Raw genomic sequence first — 22,745 nt, forward strand, 5'->3', positions numbered from 1 at the left:
GTCCCAGCATTGGTAAAACACAGGAAAAAGCCTCAGAAATGAGAAATCCGAAACAGCACGCAATACAAATGTGTGACTAGAAATTGAATTATGGACTGAAGACAATCACATTGACTGGACTTGAAAATATGAAAGAAATGAAAAGAAGCAATTATATGTATGTCATATACACATGAACACATGTGTGCATTTACAGTCCATAGGGTCACCAAAGCTCCAGGATGCTCCCACAAATATTCAAATCTGTGAGTCCTTATGTACCTTATATAGGAATAAGTTGCATACAGCCTTTACACATCAGGTGGGGGTCTCTTTGATTTTGAAGCCAACCAGCCAGGGCTGTATGCTGAGGCCCTGTCTCAAAAAACCCAAACCAAACAGAACACATATGTTTCCTGAGCAGCTTGACGCACACTTGAGAGTTTAGACATTTAGCATTGTTGGATTCCAAGGGATGTTGTCTCTTTCATCCTGGCACTGCATTGCTGTTTCACAATAAGCAAGCATCATTTCTCTAAAAACAATAAAATGATTTTCCTAAAGAACAGAAGGAGAAGATAGCATACAAAAAGCCACATTTCACAAGCTTAACAAAAACAATAAAATATCTGGGGTTATAACTAAAAAAGAAATGTGTCAAATCAATATGAAGAAGACCTATCCAATTTCCCTGAAGGAAACAAAAGAGGCTGTGAATAAATTTTAGGGAAACACTCTATTGCTGAGACACGTCTCCAGTTTCATGAATAAATTTCAGGAATACTGCATGACCGTGGATCAAAATAGCTTGTTACTAAGATTTCAAGTATTCCCTAAGCTAATCATCAAATTCAATGAGATCACTTTGGTTATTAGTAGTTTGAATTCCTCATGAATTCTGAATATTAACCCTTTGTTTGATGTATAATTTGAAGATATTTTCTGCCATCCTACCCACACATATTATCTTTTCACTGTTGATATTTCTTTGTGATATAGCTTTTTAGGAAGCACAATCCCATTTGACTATGTTTGCTTTTCTTTCTTGTGATGTTGCAGATTTTGTCTAAAAGTGTCCTTGACCAGAATGATGTCATATAATATCCTTCATGGCTTTTTTCCTTAACAATTTTATAATTTCAGGATTTACACTCAACTATTTAATCCATTTTGGTTTTTTAATGGTAAGTAAGAATCATTTAATTTTTCTTTGTATGGATTCCACTTCCCATTTAATAGTTGTTTTCCTTGTCCTGCAATCTTTACATTTTTTGTTCAGACGTTCATTGGCTGTAAATATATAGGCTGTTTTCCAGCTCTCCAGCCTAATCCATCAATCCACCTTTCTATTTTAATGAGATTTTTGTACTAATTTGCTTAATATAGCTATGTACAGCATTATTTTGAATTTAGTGTGATGTTACCAGCTTTGTTCTTTTTGCTCAGAATCATTTCAGCTATTAAGAATCTTTGATGGCTGTTCTTGGTTGTCAAGTACGTCTGGAATTAACTAAAACCCAAGTGGCTGGGTACACGGGTGAGGGAGTTTGTCTTAATTAAATTATTTGTGGTGGGGGAGACACACTTTTTATTTGGATCTTTTGAAGTGTGAAGGTACACATTTTATCCAGATCTTTTGACATGGGAAGCTCCACCTTTAATCTGGACCACACCTGCCGGCAGCCTATGTAAGGGACATGGAAGAAGAAAGCTTTTTCTCTTTGCTTGCTCTCAAGTTTGCTAGCAAGTCCATTACTTCACTGGCTTAGAGCCTGCTTCTTTGGGATTCTGGTGTATACTGAAGAGTAGCTCAGACATCCAGTCTCATGAACTGAGCAACTACTGAATTCTTAGACCTTCCTTGGTAGACAGCCACTGTTGTTATAGCTGAACCACAGCCTGTAAGCCATTCAAATAAATTCATTCTACACATTCTTTTCCTCTATGGAGTCTTTTGTGGTTCTAATGGACAAAGAGCCTGAGTAGAATTCCCCTTCCTCCCTCCCTCTCTCCCTCCCTCCCTCCTCTCTTTCTCTTTCCTTTTTGGTTTTGTTTGTTTATTGAGACAGAGTTTCTCTGTATAAATGCTCTGACTGTCCTGGAACTCACTTTGTAGACCAGATTGGCCACAAACTCACAGAAATCTATCTGTCTCTTCCTCCTGAGTGCTGGGATTAAAGACGTGTGCCACCATCTCTTTATTCGAGTAGAATTTCTTTTTTTCTGTCTGCCTTTCTTTTTTTATTTTTTGAGAAAGGTTTCTCTGTGTAGCCCTGGTTTTCCTGGAACTCGTCCTATAGATCAGGCTGGCCTTGAACTCACAGAGATCTGCCTCCCAAGTGCTAGGATTAAAGGCGTGTGACACTGCTGCTCAGCTGAGTAGAATTTATTTAGAGAAGATATACTAGTAGCCAACAGGCATATGAAAAAATGTTTAGATTTTGTTAGCCATCAGAGAAATGCAAATTAAAGGCCAAATCTCAATTAAATATTACCCAATTGCAGGTAGAGTAGTATGATGGTTAATATTGTTTTTCAACTTGACTATGTCTGGGATCAATTTAAACCCAACTTGGACAATTCTATGAGGGCTTATATTGATTGGACAATTTGGCTCACCCCAAATTTGGTCAAACCTGATGACAGCCCATATAAAAGGACACGGAAGGAGGAAACTTTTGCTTTTTGTCTGCTCTCTGTCACTCTCGCTGGCAACTTCATCTAGCCTGTTGCTGAGGCATTCCTTCTCTTCTGTTAGAACCTACTTCTTTAGGGTTCCAATGTAGACTGCACCCAGAAGTTCTCTACCATCAGATTGGGAATCCTAAGATGAGGTGGTTTCAATGAGAATGGCCCCTATAGGGTCATATGCTTGCATGTTTAGTTTCCAGTTTTGGTGCACTGTGTGGGGAGGATTAAGAGGTATGGCCTGGTTAGAGGAGGTGTATCACTGGGGATGGGCTTTGAGGTTTCAAAAGCTTACTCCAGGTCCACTCTATCTCTGACTGCTCCCTGTGAATCAGGATGTAAAGATCTCTGCTACTGCTCCAGCACCTTCCTGCTTGCTTCCATGCTCTCTACTGAGATAATAAAGAAGCTGTTTAATAAGGGATTTGCTTAAAGTTTCAGTAAGTGGTATAACTTGTATATTATTTTTGAAAACTGTATGCATGGTCCCTCAATAAACTGAAAATATGATATCTATCAATCATTAATACAAGGCAAGGTATTATGGGATATTTTTGTCTTTCTGTTTAAAAAGATATCAGCAAGTATAATTTGATAGTACTGTAACAATTTATGCCCTAAACATCGAAATACATGAAATACAGAAGAGAGCTAAAACATCTGCCTGCCAGTATTTTAAAAGTTACATCTATTTACTTTATTTTTTAGATTTATTTATTTTATGTGTGTGTGTGTGTGTGAGAGAGAGTATTCTGTTTGTAAGTGTGTGTATGTACCATGTGCATGCCAGACACCTAGAACTCAGTTGACATGTGGTTGCTAGCTGTCATGTGGGTTCTGGGAACTGAACCCGGGTCCCCTGCATCACTAAGCCATCTCTCTAGCCCTATATTTCTGTTTTTCTTTTAAAAGACTCTTTTCTCACTTTACATACCAATCCAAGTTCCCACTCCCTCCCCTCCTCCTGCTCTGCTCTCCCCACCTTCACCCCCCACCCCACCCACTCTTCAGGGAGGGTAAGTCTTCCCATGGGGACACACTATATTTATTTTTTTATGTGGATGTATGTGTTGGTGTGCGGATTCCATGCCATATCTGTGGAGGCCAGACAATGGCTTGCAGTAGTTGCTTTTCTTCTTCTATCAGTCAGGTTCCAACAATGGAGCACAAGTCAGCAGGTATGGCAGCAAGAGCTTTACCTAAGCCATCTCACAGGCCCATCTTACCCTGTTTTGAAAGGTAAGAAACAGAATATGGGTTGAGACTGCATAAAAATCTGACTCTCTGGGCAGGTGACGGTGGTGCACAATTTTAATCCCAGCACTCAGGAGACAGAGGCAGGTGAATCTCTCTGAGTTCAAGGCCAGCCAGGGTGGTTACACAGAGAAACCCTGTCTCTAAAAACCAAAAAATAAAAATAAAAATAAATAAATAATGGACTCCCTGAAGTAATGATGTACAATCAAGATTCTACTTGTAGGACTGGAGAGATGGCTCAGTGGTTAAAGTGTGACTGTTCTACCAGGAGGACCTGAGTTCAATTCCCAGCAACGATCTGGCAGCTGTCAACTGTCTGTAATCCAGTTCCAAGTGATTTGGCAGCCTTACACAGAAATACATACAGGTTAAAACACCAATGCACATAAAATAAAAATAAATGAATCAATTTTTTAAAAAGATGCTACTTCTATCATTTTGTCCATTAGTTGTAAATAATTTTATGCATGGTATACTAAATGTTTTAATACAAATTTTCTTAAAGAAGGGGGCCTGGAAAGATGGTTCAGCAGTAAGGAGCACTGTTCTAGAGGATCAGGGCTCAATTCCCAAAACCTCATGGTGATTCAAAACCACACTTAACTCCAGTCTCAGGGGTCTGACACCCTCTTCTGGCTTCCAACAGGACCAGGCATGCACATGGAGCACAGTCATACATGCAAACAAAACACCCACACACAGAAAACAAACAAACAAACAAAATTTAAGGTAAAAAAGTGAAACTGGGAAAAAACAACCAAACTAAAAATAGAACTACCTTATGATCTAAAATTTCAAAGATTGGATATATATTCTCCCCAAATGAAATCAGTATCTAAAAGAGGCTACATCCATGTTTGTTGCAGAACTACTCATACTAGTGGTTACAATTTAAAAAAGAAATGGCAGGAAGGAGTCACGCTATACAATAGTGTTTACATGAGATGTTTATTGGAAGAGAAGAGAGAAGGAGCAGAGAATGGGGAAGAGAGGGAGCAGAGACCAGTCCAGTGACTGGGGCCAAGAGTGGTAGAAGAGAAACAGAGAGAGGGGGAGGGAGGGAGGGAGAGAGACAGAGAGAGAGAGAAAGAGAGAGAGAGAGAGAGAGAGAGAGAGAGAGAGAGAGAGAGAGAGAGAGAGAGAGAGAGAGAGAGGAGGTGGGCAAGGCCCACCTCTTTTTTAAAGATTTTTTAATTTAAATTATAAACAAGCTTGTCAACTCCAGCTCCCTCCCCTCTTTCCCAGGCCCCCACCAACCTCCCACACCCCCACTCCATCCCCCCTCTGCTTCCCAGGGAGGGTGAGGTCTTCTATGGTGGAATCTTCAAAGTCTGTCAAATCATCCCAGGCAGGGTCTAGGCCCTCCTGTATGCGTCCAGGCTGAGAGAGCATACCTCCATGTGGAATGGGCTCCCAAATTACATTTGTATGCCAGGGATAAATACTGATCTACTACCCGAGACCCCATAGACTACCAGGGCCTCCTCACTGACACCCAATTTCAGTGGGTCTGGATCAGTCCCATAATAGCCTTTAGTCACCAGTCTGGGGTTCATGAGCTCCCCTTGTTCAGCTCAGTATTTAGCTGTGGGTGTCTGCCTCTGCTTCCATCAGCCACTGGATGAAGGCTCTAGGATGGCATATGAGGTAGTCGTCAATCTCATTATTGGAGGAGGGCATTTAAGGTAGCCTCTCCACTATTGCTTAGATTGTAGATCTCTCTCACTAGTGCCAGATTTCTCCTCAAATCTATAATGGCTCCCTTTATTATGGTATCTCTCATCCTGCTCTCCTCTATTCTTCCCCTGCGTCCCCATGTCCTCCTCTCCCCTCCTCTTCTCCCCCTCTCTTTCTCCCAACTCCCTCTCCCACCCTCTGCTTCTAATCCCCCCAGGAGATCCCATCCCATTTGCCTTCTCCAGGGTACCATGCACATCTCTCTTAGGGTCCCCCCTGTTTCCCAGACTCTCTGGCAGTGGGATTGTAGGCTGACAGTTCCCTGCTTCATGTCTAAAATCCATATATGAGTGAGTACATACCATGTGTGTCTTTTTGTGATGGAGTTACATCACTCAAGATGGTTTCTTCTAGTGTCGTCCATTTTCCTGCAAATTTCAAGATTCCATTGTTTTTTTTTCTGCTGAACAGTACTCCATTGTGTAAATGTACCACATTTTCTCTATCCACTCTTCAGTTGAGGGGCATCTAGGTTGCTTCCAAGTTCTGGCTATTACAAATAATACTGCTATGAACATAGTGGCACAGATGTCCTTTTTTTATGAATGTGCATTTTTTGGGTATATGCTTAAGAGTGGAATTGCTGGGTCTTGTGGTAGACCGATTCCCATTTTCCTGAAGAATCTCCACATTGATCTCCAAAGTGGCTATACAAGTTGGCACTCCCACCAGTAGTGGAGGAGTGTTCCCCTCTCTCTACATTCTCTCCAGCATAAACACTCCTTGGTGTTTTTGATTTTAGCCATTCTGACAGGAGTGAGATGGTATCTCAGAGTTGTTTTGATTTGCATTTCCCTGATGGCTAAGGATGCTGAGCATTTTCTTATGTGCCTATCAGCCATTTTAGACTCCTCTATTGAGAATTCTCTATCTAGCTCTGCACCTCTCTTTTTAATTGTATTATGTGGTGTTTTGGAGACTAACTTCTTGAGTTCTTTGTAAATTTTGGAGATCAGTCCTCTGTCAGATGTGGGGTTGGTGAACATCTCCCATTCTGTGGGCTGCCATTTTGTTTTGTTGACTGTGTCCTTTGCCTTACAGAAGCTTCTCAGTTTCAGGAGGTCCCACTTATTAATTGTCAATCTCACTGTCTGTGCTACTGGTGTTATGTTCAGGAAGCTGTCTCCTGTACCAATTCGTTTAAGGGTACCACCCACTTTCTCTTCTAAAGGTTCAGTGTGGCTGCATTTATGTTGAGGTCTTTGATCCATTTGGACTTAAGTTTTAAGCATGGTGATAGATATGAATTTATCTGCAATCTTTTACATGCCAGCATCCAGTTATGCCAGCACCATTTGTTGAAGATGCTTTTTTCCCCATTGTATAGTTTTAGCTTCTTTGTCAAAGATCAGGTGTTCATAGGTGTGTGGGTTAATATCAGGGTCCAAGAACTTTGACTCTTAAAGAAAGAAATTAAAGAAGATACCAGAAAATGGAAAGGTCTCCCATGCTCTTGGATAGGTAGGATCAGCATAGTAAAAATGGCAATCTTGCCAAAAGCAATCTACAGACTCAATGCAATCCCTATCAAGATCCCAGCACAATTCTTCACAGACCTTGAAAGGACAGTTCTCAACTTTATATGGAAAAACAAAAGACCCAGGATAGTCAAAACAACCCTGTACAATAAAGGAACTCCAGGAGGCATCACCATCCCTGACTTTAAGCTCTACTATAGAGCTATATTTATGAAAATAGCTTGGTATTGGCACAAAAATAGACAGGTAGACTAATGGAATCGAATTGAAAACCCTGATATTGTTTAAGCTTTTTTTAAAAGTTTGTTTATTTGTTATGTATACAGTGTTCTGACTGCATACCAGAAGGGGACACTAGATCTCATTATTGATCGTTGTGAGTCATCATGTGGTTGCTGGGAATTGGAATCGGGACCTCTGGAAGAGCAGCCTGTGGTCTTAACTGCTGAGCCATGCCTTCAGCCCAAGACCCACCATTTGAAAGTGAGTAGACAGGAGGTGCTTTTAGTGGCTGCAACTGTCAGGACCCCTGTCAGGACCCCAAGTGCAGGCCAGTACAGGTGCCTAAATACTAACAATAGCAAAGATACAAAATCAAGCTAAATACCTGTCAATGGACATATGAGTAAAAATGTGATAAATCTGTGCCAAGCATTACTATTCAAAGATTAAAAAGGATCTTGTTGGGACAGGCATGGTGGAACACACCTTTAATCCCAACACTCAGAAGACTGAGGCATGTGGATCTTTATGAGTTTCAGGGCAGCCAGGGCTACACAGAGAAATCCTGTCTTGAAAAACAAGACAAATCAAAAAAGAAGGATTTTGTCAGTTGTAATGATATGGATGAGCCTAAAAACCAGTGTTGTAAGTAAAATAAGCCAGACATAAAAAGTAAAATACTATATCTTTTCATCTGTAAAGCTGAATTCATAGAAATTGAGAGTAAATGTTTACTAGATACTGAGGAACAAATATTTAGGACAGGGTTGATCAAGATAGAAGTTGACCAAGTGGTACAATGTTGCATAGATAGAAGAAATAATCCCTGGTATACATGTTGCACAGTAGAGGTATTGTAAGTTATTTTAAAATGCTGTGAAGAAAAGTCACGCCTTGCAACAAGGCTCACATAGGAGGTTTATTTAAAGATGAGAGAGAAGGGTCAGAGAAGGAGGCAGAGAGGAGACAGAGACAGGGGCCTGGGGACAAAAGTGGTAGGAGGGAGGGAGGGAGAGAGGGAGGGAAAGAGGGAGGGAGGGAGAGAGGGAGAGAGAGAGAGAGAGAGAGAGAGGGAGGGAGGGAGGGAGGGAGGGAGGGAGGGAGGGAGAGAGAGAGAAGGTGGCAGGGCTTGCCTTTTAAGAGGGAACAAAGCAAACATGCACAGGTGGTGCTCTTAGTGGCTGCAGCTGAGGGAGTATCCTGTCAGGACCCAAAGGGCAGTCCAGTACAGATGCCTGAATACTAACAAGAGGGACTGAAGGTAACAATAATGCATTGTGTATTTCAAATAGCTGGAAGAGAAGACTGTAGCTCATTTCTTTGACAAATGTTTGAGAAGGTAACTATACTAACTATGCTGAGCATGGTAGTGCAGGCCTTTAGTCTCAGCACTTGTGAGGTAGAGGAGGGCAGATCTCTGTGAGTTTAAGGCCAACCAAAGGTATACGATAAGACTCGGTCTCAAAAATAGCATATCATTTGAGGATTTTTCCAGATCCCAATACTTGCTAGTAATCTGCACTAATTATAAGGTGGTAAGAGATTCATGTATCAGTGGAACACAAAATCCAGTAAAACAGATCTGACTTACAACCAAAAACATGAGACTTGCAAAATTTTAAAAAATCCACAATGTGAAAATCTATAAGTTACTTAATCTCTCCTCTATTTGTATTTTCAAAATTATTTATTTATTTTTGTTTTTATGAGAATTTATTGTTTTGCCTGCATGCATGTCTCTGTGAGGACATCAGATCCCCTGGAACTGGAGTTACACACATTTGTGAGCCACCATGTGGGTGCTGGGAATTGAACCCTGGTCCTCTGAAAGGACAGTCAGTGCTTTTTTGTTTTGTTTTGTTTTGTTTTGTTTTGTTTTGTTTTTGAGGCAGGGTTTCTCTGTGTAAACACCCCCTGGCTATCCTGGAACGCTTTTTGTATAGACCAGGCTGGCCTCGGAACTCACAGAGTTCCACCTGCCTCTGCCTCCCAAGTGCTGGGACTAAAGGCGCATGACACCATGCCTAGCTGAGTCAGTGCTCTTAACTACTGAGCCATCTCTCTAGCCTGTGGTACCTTAAAACTTATGTGTTTGTGTGCTTGTGTGTGTGTGTGTGTGTGTGTGTGTGTGTCTGTCTGTCTGTCTGTCTGTCTACGTGGGGCATTCCATGTGTGTGCTCATGTCTTTGGAGGCCAGAAAAGGGCGGTGAGTCCTCTGGAGCGGTGAGCCACATGACGTGGGTGCTGGAAAACAAACACAGGTACTCTGAGAAAGCCATTGCTCCAGTCTGCCACAGCATGTTTTACTCCTTTAATAATAGTACTGCAAGAAATATCATAGTTGGGTGTGGCAGTATATTATCTATGTCATTCTGTAAGGATATGTGTAACTAAATACCAGAGAATAGAATTACCTCAGGAAAGAACTGTAGGCTGTTATATTTATTGTTTAATAGATTTTGCCAAATTGCCCTCTATAACAAGATTGAATTAAAATATCTCCCTCCAATAGAGTATAGGACCCTCCATATTCAGACAAAATAGTCAATAATATTATTGAATTTCTAAACTTTGACATCATATTGGAGAAAACAGTAAGTCACGGCTGTTTTGATTTGCATGTGTTTGCAACTAAATATCTTTATATATGTTGATTGGACATTTGGACCTTCTGTATTTCTCCTCTGTGAACAAATCTGTTTAAGTCTTTGGCACTTTTTTCTATTTGAGTTATTTTATTAATAATTTGTAAGGATATTTAAATTACAACCAGTCTTCTGGCATCCGATGCTTATGCTCCTTTTTAAACATGAACAAACACTTCAATTTTTATGTTAATCGATTGATGAATTCTTTTCTTTGGGAGAGAAAGTAAATTTTGAGTTCTGAAAATACTGTTAGTAATGTTTTAAGGCACTATGAGCTCTCTGGCTCACCTCCTGAAAGGGCCTCCTCCAAACAGGGGCCCCTCACCAGGGAGGGCCTCAAGCTGGGGTGTCCTATTTCAACATTCTAAGGAGGCTGCTTGGACATTTATATTTGGAGTGTGATTCTCCAGTGGAAACAGGTGGGCGCCTGGGGACTCTCCTGCATATTTTGTTCCTGGGTTTTGTGAGGGTGGTGCACTAAAGTTATTTAGGAGGGCAGGGAGTAAAAAGAACTCTCTTGGGGGACCGCTTGGAATCCTGGACTTTGTTCTCGCATTTGTGAGGGGAAAAGAACACTCATGGCAATGGTGTTCTAACAATACAGTCATCCACAGACCTTCAAGCCTATTGCCTCTGGAAATTGTTCAACAATCGCCACCAACACGGTGGCAGAACAGAAATGGCCGAACCTGAGGAGACCTCGCCAGTGCCATGATAGGATGAAAATTCCACCTGTTAAGCCTTCTTTCTATCTGTGTGGTAGCAGTTGCTCCTTTTGAGGTGTGGTGATGTAAAAATCCAAAAAAAGGCCATCATACGATACAAAACAGGTTACGCTGGGTTCATCTGAATTTGGTCTTTGAGTATCCAGGGTCCTCTGTGAAGAAGTACTCAGGCACCTGATAGGCAGAGGTAAGTGCCGCAAAAACCTCAAAAGCTTTCAGTTATTTCTGTAAAACTATCAGGTTTTGAAACCCGAACATCTTTCCAAAGATTAATTTGCTGATTGCATTGAAAAACGGGCTGGCATTGTTTAGGAAAAATTTGTATTTAAAATGTCAGTAATTACATCTGTTTTCAAAGCTCAGAAGTAGTTTATAGCAACTAGAAAACATTTTTTAAGTGTCATAAAATTGTGTAAACAGACGAATCTTTAAAATTTTTACAACCTGAATATTTTCATGGCGAATGTAAATGTCTTTCCTGCATTTTCCCAACACTGGGCGGGCGGCGAGTGGGGGGGGGGGGATGATGCTAACAGAAAAGGGAATACAGACAAAGAGAGTGAAGGCTCTGCTTGCACGGTTTTCCTCTGTCTCTAGGCGATTTGGTGATGGAGTTGTTACTAAGGGGAGGCAGGTTGTCTAGAGAGTCGGTGGGGAGCGTTGCTATTGTAGCCTGAGAGGAAAAGAAAGGATTCTTCAAAGATGCAGAAAAGGCTACAGCCAAGGCCTGGGAGTGGGTGGGGGTACAGACCCTTCCTAGTAACCAGGGACCGGTAAACTCCAACCGCTACATGGTGATGACACTTGTGGGCGCTCAGATTGGAGAGCGCGGAGATGAGTGACAAGGCGGGGCGCGCTGGGGCTCCATGCATGGGCGCAAGGAGGGGGGTGCCTGTGCAAGCTGAAGGGGGTCCTGTTGACTGCCTTCCGACCAGTGGGGGGTTGTGAGGAGGAGGGCGAGCGATGACGCGCGGCCCTCACGTGACCTGGAGCTGCAGAGCGACGCAGCCTTGGGTGCAGTCGTCACTCGAGTCTGGCCACCAGCTTCCCGCTGCCCTGCGCGCGGCGGGCTGGCATCGGGCCCGGGGTGAGCTGATCAGGTAAGGGCCCCGGGGCCACCGCGCCATGGCCCCGCTAGCCGCAGCCTCTGGATTCGGCGGCGCTACGGAGATGGATTGAGGAGGGGGGTATCCATGCTGCATCAAGTTCAAGGAGCCTTCCCTTCCTATTCTCCCGCGTCTCCCAGCCCCTGGCTGAATCTGCGCAAGGGAACCTTGTGCTTTGACAGGGCTGCTGGTGGAGAGAGTCTCTAGAGGGAAATACAGAGGGAGATGTCCATCCTCTTTAATTAACTGCATCGATGGGCGCCCGCACATGTCCGCGGGCTTCCTGCTCCTTTCAGAGGAGGGACGCGCGCCACCGTGGCATTTGCTGAGAAAATGGTGGGCCTTAATGCCTGGACGGCGGGCTCGGTAGGGGTGGTGTCTCAGAATGAGGGGAGGGACCTTTGACAACCGGATTCCAAAAAGGAGAATGTTGGGATGTGTGGCCTTGGTGCTGGCCTAAGCACTCAGTGCCTTTACTCTCCTTTTGGACAATAGTTCGGTGTGGCACTGTTTGTCGTGAGGCGAGGAAAAAACGGAGACTGAGACAAGAGAACTGCACAGGATCTATGGAGGTTAGTGTGAGCATCAACACTGAATCATTGAAGTTCTGTATGGATTCTATGCAGCCACGTAGGCACTGTTACGTGTGTGTGTGTGTATTTGAATTTATATTTGTATTATTGAATTTATATTTGTATTTATATATATGTATATAAATATATATGATTAGGATGTGGGGTGGGGCTAGCCTGGGGAACTTTACCTAAGCTTTGTTTCCTTATCAGGCTTCGGACGTTTTACTTAAATTCTATGGTGAATATCAATAAAGACAGAACTTCATTACAGATTATTTTGATATGTGTCAGATGATATTGAAAAATACAAATTTTGTATAAAAGAATGGTACTATTGTTTGATATAGCCTTTGGGGGATGGGATAATGATTTTGCAGAAGCAAAAGCCCTCCTCCACACCTTGTATCTTGTGCTGAGACTCCCAGAGATGTCTTTCAGGGAAGCAGATGGCAGGCTATGATTGAAGAATCATGGGAGCTAGGGCCTCCATCTCTTCCGCCATCAACCAATTTCCAGACAGTCATGTCTACCTGGCCATCTTGATAAAGGAAATGGTGGACTTTGGGGGGGGGAGGGAAAGACCTAGAATCCTACAGGTGGTTTAAAGATAAAATTTCTCCTTTTTCTCTCGTTTACTTTTCCTCTCTCCATCACTGTGCTATTCATTTAGTGTAGGTGAAACCCTAGGTTCTGCCTGAGGCTCTAAATCCCTGAAAGGCAGGGCCGGGGGACACAGATGTTTTGTGCTAGGCTATCAGAAGCACTCAGCACTTACCCTCTCCCTTTTCTTTGTCTGTTCCCAGGGCTTTTCATGGTTGAAGTAGGGCTTTTTACTCCTGGAAGCAAAGGAAGGAGGGGGACACTGTTTGGGAACTATGGAGATTGGTACGAAGGTGGGTAGTGGCTGGGGATGACAAAAGAGGGTGGGCTGAGCTTGAAAGGGCTTCAGTGGATGGCACTTCTGCCTTGTCTACACATGGCTGCTTTCCACAATGCTGCAATACAACCTGTTAATTGCAGTGCAGGAAACGGTGGAGATATTTGCGGGAGGGTGGACTGGGCTGCAACAAAGAAGGCTAGAGATGGGGGGTCACAAGATAAGATACATTGTTAAAATGGACCAGAACCCAGACAGACATCACAACCAAGAATTAGGGTGCTTGTCTGTTCTGCTAAGGACGCGGTCTCCATTATCTCCTGTTTGTCTACTTGCCTATAGATCCTCCTGCATGTCTGCTTCAGAGTCTGAGATCACTGGAAGCAAGGAAGCAAAGAGGAAATTATCTCTGATCAGTATAACTGGTAAGAGGGTGGGAGCTGTCTAGGTATGCCTCGAATGTGGGTTAGTGGAGACCAGCGTGCATCCCATTAAGGGACAGTCTGGTGGAGCTTTTTATTCTTTTTCACAGCCGTTTTTCTCGTCATCCCTGATATTTACTCTGAACCTTTACCTTAATTCTGGTATATGGAAAAAGAGTCTGATAGCACCTAAGGACATTGGGTAAACTGAGTGAGTAAATTGCTAATAATACAACAGCTCTCTCTCCCTTTGTCCTTCTCTAGGTCTAAAGGTCTTGTGACTCTCTATACTTTAGGGTGTTTCACCAAGCAAAAGAAGGATAGAAGAGGGACCTTCCTTCATGCATTCCAGGTTCGTATGAGTGGGGACTTGTAATGATGGCAACCAGAGTAGATCCCTTAAAAATCTAGTTCTGGGAGTTTCTGTTCCTCATCCGTTCTTCATTTGCCCTCCTGCCATCCTTGACACAATTCATGTTGCATAGGAAAATGGCTGGGCATTGGGGAGGGTAGGAGAAACGAAATAAGTGATGAAAATGTTGTTGATCTTCACAAGTACATTGCTTCTATGCTTTCCTGTTCTCCAGACGGTTAAATTCATTTCCTTCTTCCGCTTTTAGGTCTACTTCCAGTGGCAGCTCTCCTGACCTTTAAGTGGTTAAACACCATTGTCCAGTCACACCACCCTCTTTCCCAGCCTGAGTGAGCCCTCCTATACAGTGTTCCTGCCTTCAGCAGGGGTGATTACATGGGTCGTGTTCAGGACGTGGGCTGGGCCACCGCAGGACTGGTAATCTGGGCTGGTACCTGTTACTGCATTTACAGATTAACCAAGGGAAGATCTCAGAGTGTGAGCAGATTTTCCAGAAATGGGTCCAGAATTGAGATGGATACTGTGGTTGGGGAAGAGAACCAGACCATGGCCACAGGCGAAGCCATGGCTGGCGCAGAGACTGAGACCAGAGCCGTGACTGAACCAAAAACTGGAGAAGGAGGTGAGCCTGTGGCTGAAGTAGACACCGAGGTCTCTTTTCTAGTTAGATCCCATATCAACAACCAGGCCGAGACAATGCTTGAGGAAAAGCTAGAGACTCATTCTGAGAACAGTTTACTGGTGGAAACAATGGTCATGACAGATGCAGAGACTTTCACTGAAGCCACAGCACAAGCCAAGGAAGTAACGATGAAAGAGGCAGTTACACAAACTGACGTTGAGGCTGAGGAAGTAGGCAAGAAAGAGGCAGTGACTCAGACCAAGTCTAAAGCTTGGGCAATGGCTGACAGGGCAGAGGTCAAGAAAGAAGCAATGACCCAGACCAAAGCAGAAGCTCCTACACTGGCTGAAAAAGAGACAGAGATTAACAGAGTAACAGTGACGCAGAGTGAGGTCTTGGCAGTGACCAAGGAAGTAGTCAAGATTGGAACCATGAATGAGACTGGAATTGTGGCGGAAGCCATGATGCCAGCACTGGAACAGACTGTGTGTGTGACTAGGACTCAGTCTGAGACTAGGCTTGATGTCACAATTGATACTAGTGAAAATCCCAATGATATGCCCCTCATAGTGGCTGGAGTGGACGTGAAATCCTATGCACAGTCTCAGGCTGTGACCATAATCCAAAATGATGACGTGATCGACGATGAGGCTGATGACCAGGGGAATCTCAAAAACACATCTAAGGCAGGGTCTGCAGTAGATAGAGACACCTCTGCTCACCCTCATGCTGTTGCCAACATTCTTACTGAAGCCAAGCCAGGGGCAAAGGATGATGCTTGTGATAACATAAGTGACATTTGTGAAGCAGAGGCAGATATGAGAACTTGTATAATACAACCTGAGACTGTGGCCACGACACAGGCTGAGGCAAGGTCTGGTGCCACGACTGATGATGGGGAAGATGCCAGTGATGTATTTAAGACAGTGACTGGTGCTGACATAACTGATACAGATCCTCAAGCTGTTACCAGTGATCAGACCGAAGCCATGCCTGATGACAATGTTAAGGGTAAAGGTAATGCCAGTGGCACGGCTAAAGCAGGGGCCAAAGCAAACACAAAAACCAATTTGCAGACTGATGCCTTGCCTGACCCTGAGGATAAAAACAGAAGTGACACCAATGGCGAGTCTAAGGCGGAGGCTAGTGTAGACGTGGCTTTCTGTACCCAGCCCGAGCCCGTGGCCAATGTTCAGGGTGACGACCTGCCTGATGGCAAAATCAAGGCTAAGGACAATGCCAACACCATATCTAAGGAAGGAACTCAGACTGTGGCCCAGAGCCAGGGTGAAGCCTTACCTAATACTAAAGGTAAGGCGAGAGGCAAAGCCAAAGCCAAGTGTAAGGCAGGAGCTGCGACAGATGTGAAAACATGTGCACAGCCTCAAGGCGGAATCAAAAGCCAAGCTGAGGCCTTGTCTGATTCCAAGGTTGATAGCAAGAGTGACTCTAATGCCGTTTCTAAAGCAGGAGCAAAGGCAGACCAGAAAGCCTGTGCTCAGCCGCAGTCTGTGGTGAACTGCCAGAACGAGGCCTTGCCTGCTACTAAGACTAAGGTCAAGGGCAATTCAAATCCTATGCCTAAGGCAGAGACTGGGACAGCTACAGCAGGCTCTGCGCAGACCACTGTTGTCACCAGTTCCCAAGGGGAGACCACACCTGGTGCCAAGAATAAGGTCAAGGGTAATCGGAATTCTGTGCCTAAAGCAGGAGCTGGGCCAGATACTACGGGTTCTACCCAGACCCAGACTGTAGCCAACTCCCACAGTGAAGCCTTACCTGGTGCCAAGAATAAGGTTAAGAGCAATCCCAATATTGTGCCTAAGGCAGAGGCTGGGGTGGGTGCCAGTCCCCAGCCTGTGGCCGTTTCCCAGGGTACTGCCTTGACTGGTACCAAGACTAAGGTCAAGGGCAATTCTAATGCTGTGTCTAAACCAGATGCTGGGGCAGGTACAACAGGCTCTGCCAAGACGATGGCCAATTCCCAGGGCGAGACCTTCCCTGGTTCCAAGAGTAAGGTTAAGGGTAATTCCAGTTCTGTGCCTAAGGCAGAGTCTGGGGCAAGTACAATACTGGCTTTGGCTTCTTCCCAGGCTGAGGCCTTGCTTGGTGCCAGAAATAAGGTCAGGGGCAATTCTAACACTGTGCCTAAAGCAGAGTCTGGGTCAGGGGCAAGGGGCTCTGCTCAGTCCCAGGCTGTGGTCAGTTCCCAGAATGACACTTTGCTTGGGGCCAGGAATAAGATTAGGGCCAATGCTAGTACTAAGTCAGGAGCCAAAACAGGTACAAGGGGCTCTGCTCAGTCCCAGGCTGTGGTCAGTTCCCAGAACGAAGCCTTACTTGGGGCAAGGGATAAGGGTCTGTCCAGCTCACAGGTGGGAGCCACTGCAGACAATAAGACCTATGCGAGGCCAGTGGCAGGTGCCGTGCCCGCTTCGGAAGTTGTGAGTGCAGCAGGTGCTCAGCCTAACATGCACGATTATTACTGGAATGGAATTGGTGTTGAGGACTGGATTGCTGCGGAGCGGTGGATCAAATTTAGGTTTCAGACCATAGATGGAGACTGGGAGAACAGTGTATCCTGGGCCGAGGATGAGAGTGGAGCCAGTGTGGGGCCCTGGAGTGGGGCCAGTGATAAGCCTGGCATGGTGAGTTCCTGGGCTGTGGCTTGTGATGAAAGTAGCATTAAGTCCTGGACTGGGGCTAGGCCTGAGAATGAGGTTGCTCTTGGGTCCTGGGTAAGTGCTGGTGACCAGGCCAGTGGAGGACTCTGGGCAGGAGCTCAGGCTAGTGACGGGACTTGGACTGGGGCTGAGAACCAGATCAGTGCAGGTTCTTGGGTTGTCTCTGGAAACCAGGCCATTGCAGGGCCTTGGGCTGTGAGTCAGGTCACTGATGGGACATGGCCAGCAGTCCAGGCCAGTGGAGTGTCCTGGGTTGTGGACCAGGCTACTGGGACCTGGACTGTGGCTGATAACCAGGCTGGTGCAATGTCCTGGGCTGGAGCTGGTAACATAGTTAGTATTGGATACTGGACTGGGGCTGTAGACCAGACCAACGCAGTGGCCTGGACAGGCACTGCTGATCAGACTGTTGGTGAGGTCAAGCCAAGGTTTGAAGATCAGGCCAGTGAAAAGGGGACCTGGGCTGGAGCTGCTGTCCAGACCAGTGGAGAGTCCAGGTTGGGACCTGAGGATCAGTCCGGTGGAAGGGCTTGGGCTGAGACTGCAGACCAAGCCAGTGCAGCATCCAGGCTTGGGACTGTAGATCCATCTGCTGGTGCATCCTGGCCTGGCACTGGGGCCCAGGTTGTTGGAGTATCTACATCGGGCTCTGCAGATCAGGCCAGTAGTGGGTCTTGGGCCGCCACTAGGAATCTGGCTGGTGAAAGATCCTGGACTGGGACTGGTCAGCAGTCTGATGGTGGATCCAAAGCTGGTTTTGAGAATCAGACAGGTAATGAGGGGACTTGGACCGGCACTGTTAGCCAGGCTAGTGGAGGGCCCAAGTCAGTGCCTGAGGATCAGTCTGCTGGAAGATCCTGGACAGATTCTGGAGACCAACTCAGTGGAGGGTACTTGGTTGGGCCTTTGAACCAGGCCAATGGAGAGTCTCAGCCTGGTTCTGGAAACCTGGCTGCTAGTGGAGTAAATCAGTCCAGTGGAGGAGGATGCTGGCCTGGTTCTGGGGACCAGTCTGGTGGAGAGTCTAGGATGGGGCCTAGGGAGCAGTCTAATGCAGAGTCTTGGCCTGGCCCTGGAGATCAGACCGGTGGATGGTACTGTACATACACGCCCAGCCAGGACATTGGAGGAGCCTCTTGGGGTGTGGCCAGTGTTCAGGATGTTGGAGGGTCGAAGCCAGTACAGGTGAACCAGTCTAGTAGTGGTCCCTGGCTTGGAACTGGAACTCAGGTCGGTGGTGTGTCCTGGACTGGTGATCAGGTTGGTGGCTGTCCCAAACCTGGATTTGAGGATCAGGCCATTGGAGGAGGGTTCTGGGCTGGTGCTGGGGACCAGAGCACTGGAGGATCCAGGCCAGCTGTGTCTGAGGGTCAGTCTAGTGGAGGAGTGTCTTGGGGTGGAGCTGGTGCTCATGTCATTGGAGGCTCTAGAACTGATCAGGCCAGTGGTGGGTCCTGGACTGCCATTGGGAGTCAGGTCAGTGGAGGGTCTTGGGTTGGGTCTGTGGATCAGACTAGTGGCTGTTCTAAATCTGGATTTGAAGAGCAGGCACGTGGAGGAAGCTCTTGGCCTGGTGCTGTGGACCAGACTGGTGGAGAATCCTGGCCTGGGTCTAGGGCTAGTAACGAAGCCAGTGGAGGGTCTAAGCTGGATACCCAAGAGCAGGCCAGTGGGAGATTCCTTGTAAGTGCTGAGGTGGAGGCCAATGAAGGATTTTGGTTTGGGCCTGGGAGTGAGGCCTTTATAGGGTCTTGGTGCTGGACAGAAGAGGCTACTGTTTTGCCTATAGCTGATATGAAGGATGAGGCCAGTGTTGAATCCACATCAGGCACTAGGGAAGAAACCAGCACTAGTTCTGGATTGGGAGATGAAAAGAAGACCAGTACTGAATCCTGGACCGGAGCGGAGGAGACAGCTTTTGCAGGCACCTGTGTTGGAGGTGAGCCTGAGAGCGTGGCTGGAGCTGAGGCTGGAGCTGAGGCTGGAGCTGAGGCTAAAGCTGAGGCTGAAGTTGAGGCTGAAGTTGAGGCTGAAGTTGAGGCTGAAGTTGAGGCTAAAGTTGAGGCTGAAGTTGAGGCTAAAGTTGAGGCTGAAGTTGAGGCTGAAGTTGAGGCTAAAGCTGAGGCTGAAGTTGAGGCTGAAGTTGAGGCTAAAGTTGAGGCTGAAGTTGAGGCTGAAGTTGAGGCTGAAGTTGAGGCTAAAGTTGAGGCTGAAGTTGAGGCTGAAGTTGAGGCTAAAGTTGAGGCTAAAGTTGAGGCTGAAGTTGAGGCTGAAGTTGAGGCTAAAGTTGAGACAGAGGCTAAGGTTACAGTTGAAACTGACGCTGGAGCTGGGCCTGAGGCTGGAGTCGAGGTAGAGGTTGAGGCTGCGGTGGGTGTGGAGACTAGGGAGGAGGCTGGGGCAGCAGCTGCAACTGCAGCTGATTCTGAGACTAGGGCTGAGGCTGAGGCTGAGGCTGGTCCTAGAGTTGAGGCAGGGGCTGGGGCTGGGGCTGGGGCTGGGGCTGCAGCTGAAGCTGGAGTGGGGTTTTGGTCCTGGGATGGAGATGCAGCCACTAAAGGGTCTAGGCTTGGGGCTGAGGCTGAGGCTGGAGCTGGGGGAGGGGCCGAGGCTGAAGCTGAGACTGAGAGTAGTGTGGGCTTTTGGTTCTGGGATGGAGATGCAGCCACTAAAGGGTCTAAGCTTGGAGCTGAAGCCGGGGCCGAGACTGGAGCTGGGACAGGATCAGGAGCAGAGGCTGAAGCTGTGACTGAGACCAGCATGGGGTTTTGGTTTTGGGACGGAGATGGAGCCGCTAAAGGGTCGAGGCTTGGGACTGAGTCTGAGGCTGGAGGTGGAGCAGGGGCTGAGGCTGTGACTGAGACTGTGGCAGAGACCAGCTTGGAACTTTGGTCCTGGGATGGAGATGCAGCCACTAAAGGGTCTAGGCTTGGAGCCGAGGCTGAGGCTGGGGCTGGAGTTGTGGCCGAGGCTGGGGCTGAGACCAGAGTGGGGTTTTGGATTTGGAATGAAGACTCAACAACTAAAGGGTCTGGGCTTGGGGCTGAGGCTGGGGCAGGAGTTGTTGCAGAGGGTGGGGCTGCAGCCAGAATGGAGCTTTGGTCCTGGGATGGAGATGCAGCCTCTAAAGGGTCTAGGCTTGGGGCTGAGACCGAGGCTGGCTTAGGGTCTTGGACTTTTTCTACGGATGTAAATGATGATGATGATGAGGAGGAGCTAAGTAGAGAATCCAGCCCTGGTATTGAAGAGATCAGTCTAAGGAACTTGTTTGGTGCTGAGAGTGAGGACAATAATGACCTCAGATCTACTAATGAAAAAGATGCCAATTCTGAATCTGGGACTGGGGATAAGGACAGCACTAAAGATAAGTTTGATGCTGCTGATGGAGTTGACATCCGGTCTTGGTTCTGTACTGGTAATGAAAACAGATGTGAGGATGAATCTACATCTCAGGTGAAAGTCAAAAAGTCGACTGAACCAAGAGGCATATACCCATCCATGGTCCCTGGGGCAGGAATGGGTGTATGGGATGGAACCATAATTTGTTCAGAGAGCAAGTTGTTACACCAAACCAGCTTTCCAGGTGAAGATGGTTTCAGAAGGCAAGTCAATACTGGAGACAAGGTGCATTCCTGCAACTGCCGCTGTAAACGTGACGTCAATCTGGATCCGCAAGATCTTGAGAAGCTCATTTGCATGATTGAAATGACTGAAGATCCTTCTGTTCACGAAATAGCCACGAATGCTCTATATAACAGTGCTGATTATCCTTATCCCCAGGAAATTGATCGGAATATAGGTGGGATTTCAGTTATCCAAAGCTTATTGAGTAATCCCCACCCTACTGTCCGGCAGAAGGCTTTAAATGCATTGAATAACATCTCAGTTGCCGCTGAAAACCATAGAAAGGTTAAGACATATTTAAGTCAAGTGTGTGAAGATACTGTCACCTATCCCTTAAATTCAAATGTACAAGTGGCTGGACTAAGACTGATAAGACACCTGACGATTACTAGCGAGTATCAACATATGGTGACCAATTATATTTCAGAATTTCTCCGTTTGTTGGCTATGGGAAGTGGAGAAACTAAAGACCATGTTTTGGGAATGCTTGTGAATTTCTCTAAAAATCCATCCATGACAAAAGACTTGCTCATTGCCAATGCACCAACAGCACTGATTAACATTTTCAGCAAGAAAGAGACAAAAGAGAATATCCTTAATGCCCTTTTACTTTTTGAAAATATAAATCATCATTTTAAAAAGAGAGCAAAAACATATCCCCAAGACAGGTTCAGTAAAAGTTCCCTTTATTTCCTGTTTCAACGACCTAAAGCCTGTGCCAAGAAACTTAGAGCCTTAGCAGCAGATTGTAGTGACCCAGAGGTGAAAGAAAGGGTTGAGGTATTAATAAATAAACTCTGATTGGCTATCTGTTCCCCCCAAAGTTTGAGTAACATTTTGGTTTTACACCCTTGACATGATGTACATTGTAAATTGTATTAGAACTGTGAAACTAATGTTGCCTATGAGGGTCTATAGCTGAACAATTTTATGAACACCAAATGAATTCAAACTTGTTCTGGAAATACATGTGTCAATTTTTATCTTGTCTGGATTGAGATATTTTAGTATGCTTCATGAGCAGAAACCAAACTGATTCTTCATAAGTAAGGTAATCTTTGGTCCTTTGTGTGGACTTATGTTTATACATTTGAGACTTTATTTTTATGTCATCAATAAAGTTGTGTGTTTTAAGAAGCAAAAAAGAGATAATCGTCTTCATCCTTTTGGTTATGATTTGTTTAGAAAGATAAGATATGCGGAAACAAAATCATAAGTCTCCGGGTCACAGCTGCTTCCTGTCACTGCTTGGAGGAAGCAGAAAAGGCTGCACTATGTATCAGTGCCAGGGAATGCTTTATGGAAAGAGGGTATTTTTAAGCAAATTGTGCTTGAAGAATATGATACAAAATGTCAAAATGGCCATTTGAGGAGGGAGAATTGGTGGAAGAAAGACAAGGAAGTGGGGGATGATTCAGGACGTCCATAAGAGGAAACGGAAGAATGAGGAAGTTAGTGTGAGTTCTGTCTATGGAACACCTCTGATTGCTAGAGTGTCTGAATATTCTATTTATCCCTAGAAACAGCAAGGACTTTCACAATCAGAGGATGAAAGGAAAACATTGTGATTGATTTGTGTTCAGGATGAGTTCAAGTTGGAGTGAGGACAGGAATGGTGACTAGAGATAGGAAAACAAGCTGGAAAGCTACCATCAGAGCACACGTATGAGAAGATAAAACATCTGAAATGTCATTAGACAAATGTCATTCCTGTGGGGATCATAAAGA

General features: G+C 45.5%; 1 protein-coding gene and 1 pseudogene across 2 annotated transcripts; one reads left to right on the plus strand and one right to left on the minus strand.

Moving 5' to 3' along the window:
• Positions 1–11,606, minus strand: part of LOC101842790 — a 26,113-nt pseudogene extending 14,507 nt beyond the window's left edge.
• On the plus strand, positions 10,821–22,162 carry Armcx4 (armadillo repeat containing X-linked 4). 2 transcript variants are annotated; one of them, XM_040744387.1, is made up of 6 exons: positions 10,821–10,921; positions 12,336–12,412; positions 13,219–13,308; positions 13,635–13,717; positions 13,979–14,066; positions 14,335–22,162. In XM_040744387.1, exon 6 carries the CDS (start codon positions 14,463–14,465, stop codon positions 21,816–21,818), a length of 7,356 nt encoding a protein of 2,451 aa, XP_040600321.1. In that variant the 5' UTR covers positions 10,821–10,921; positions 12,336–12,412; positions 13,219–13,308; positions 13,635–13,717; positions 13,979–14,066; positions 14,335–14,462; the 3' UTR covers positions 21,819–22,162. The 2 variants fall into 2 exon arrangements, with proteins under 2 accessions (XP_040600321.1, XP_040600320.1); XM_040744386.1 differs by lacking the exon at positions 10,821–10,921 and adding an exon at positions 11,719–11,834.
• Positions 22,163–22,745: the final 583 nt, after the last annotated feature.

The sequence above is a fragment of the Mesocricetus auratus genome, unplaced genomic scaffold, assembly GCF_017639785.1.
Source record: "Mesocricetus auratus isolate SY011 unplaced genomic scaffold, BCM_Maur_2.0 Super-Scaffold_100003, whole genome shotgun sequence".
Lineage (NCBI taxonomy): Eukaryota > Metazoa > Chordata > Mammalia > Rodentia > Cricetidae > Mesocricetus > Mesocricetus auratus.

Coding starts and splice junctions, on each gene's coding strand:
- Armcx4 (XM_040744387.1), top strand. CDS start 14,463: ATGGGTCGTGTTCAGGACGTGGGCTGGGCCACCGCAGGACTGGTAATC.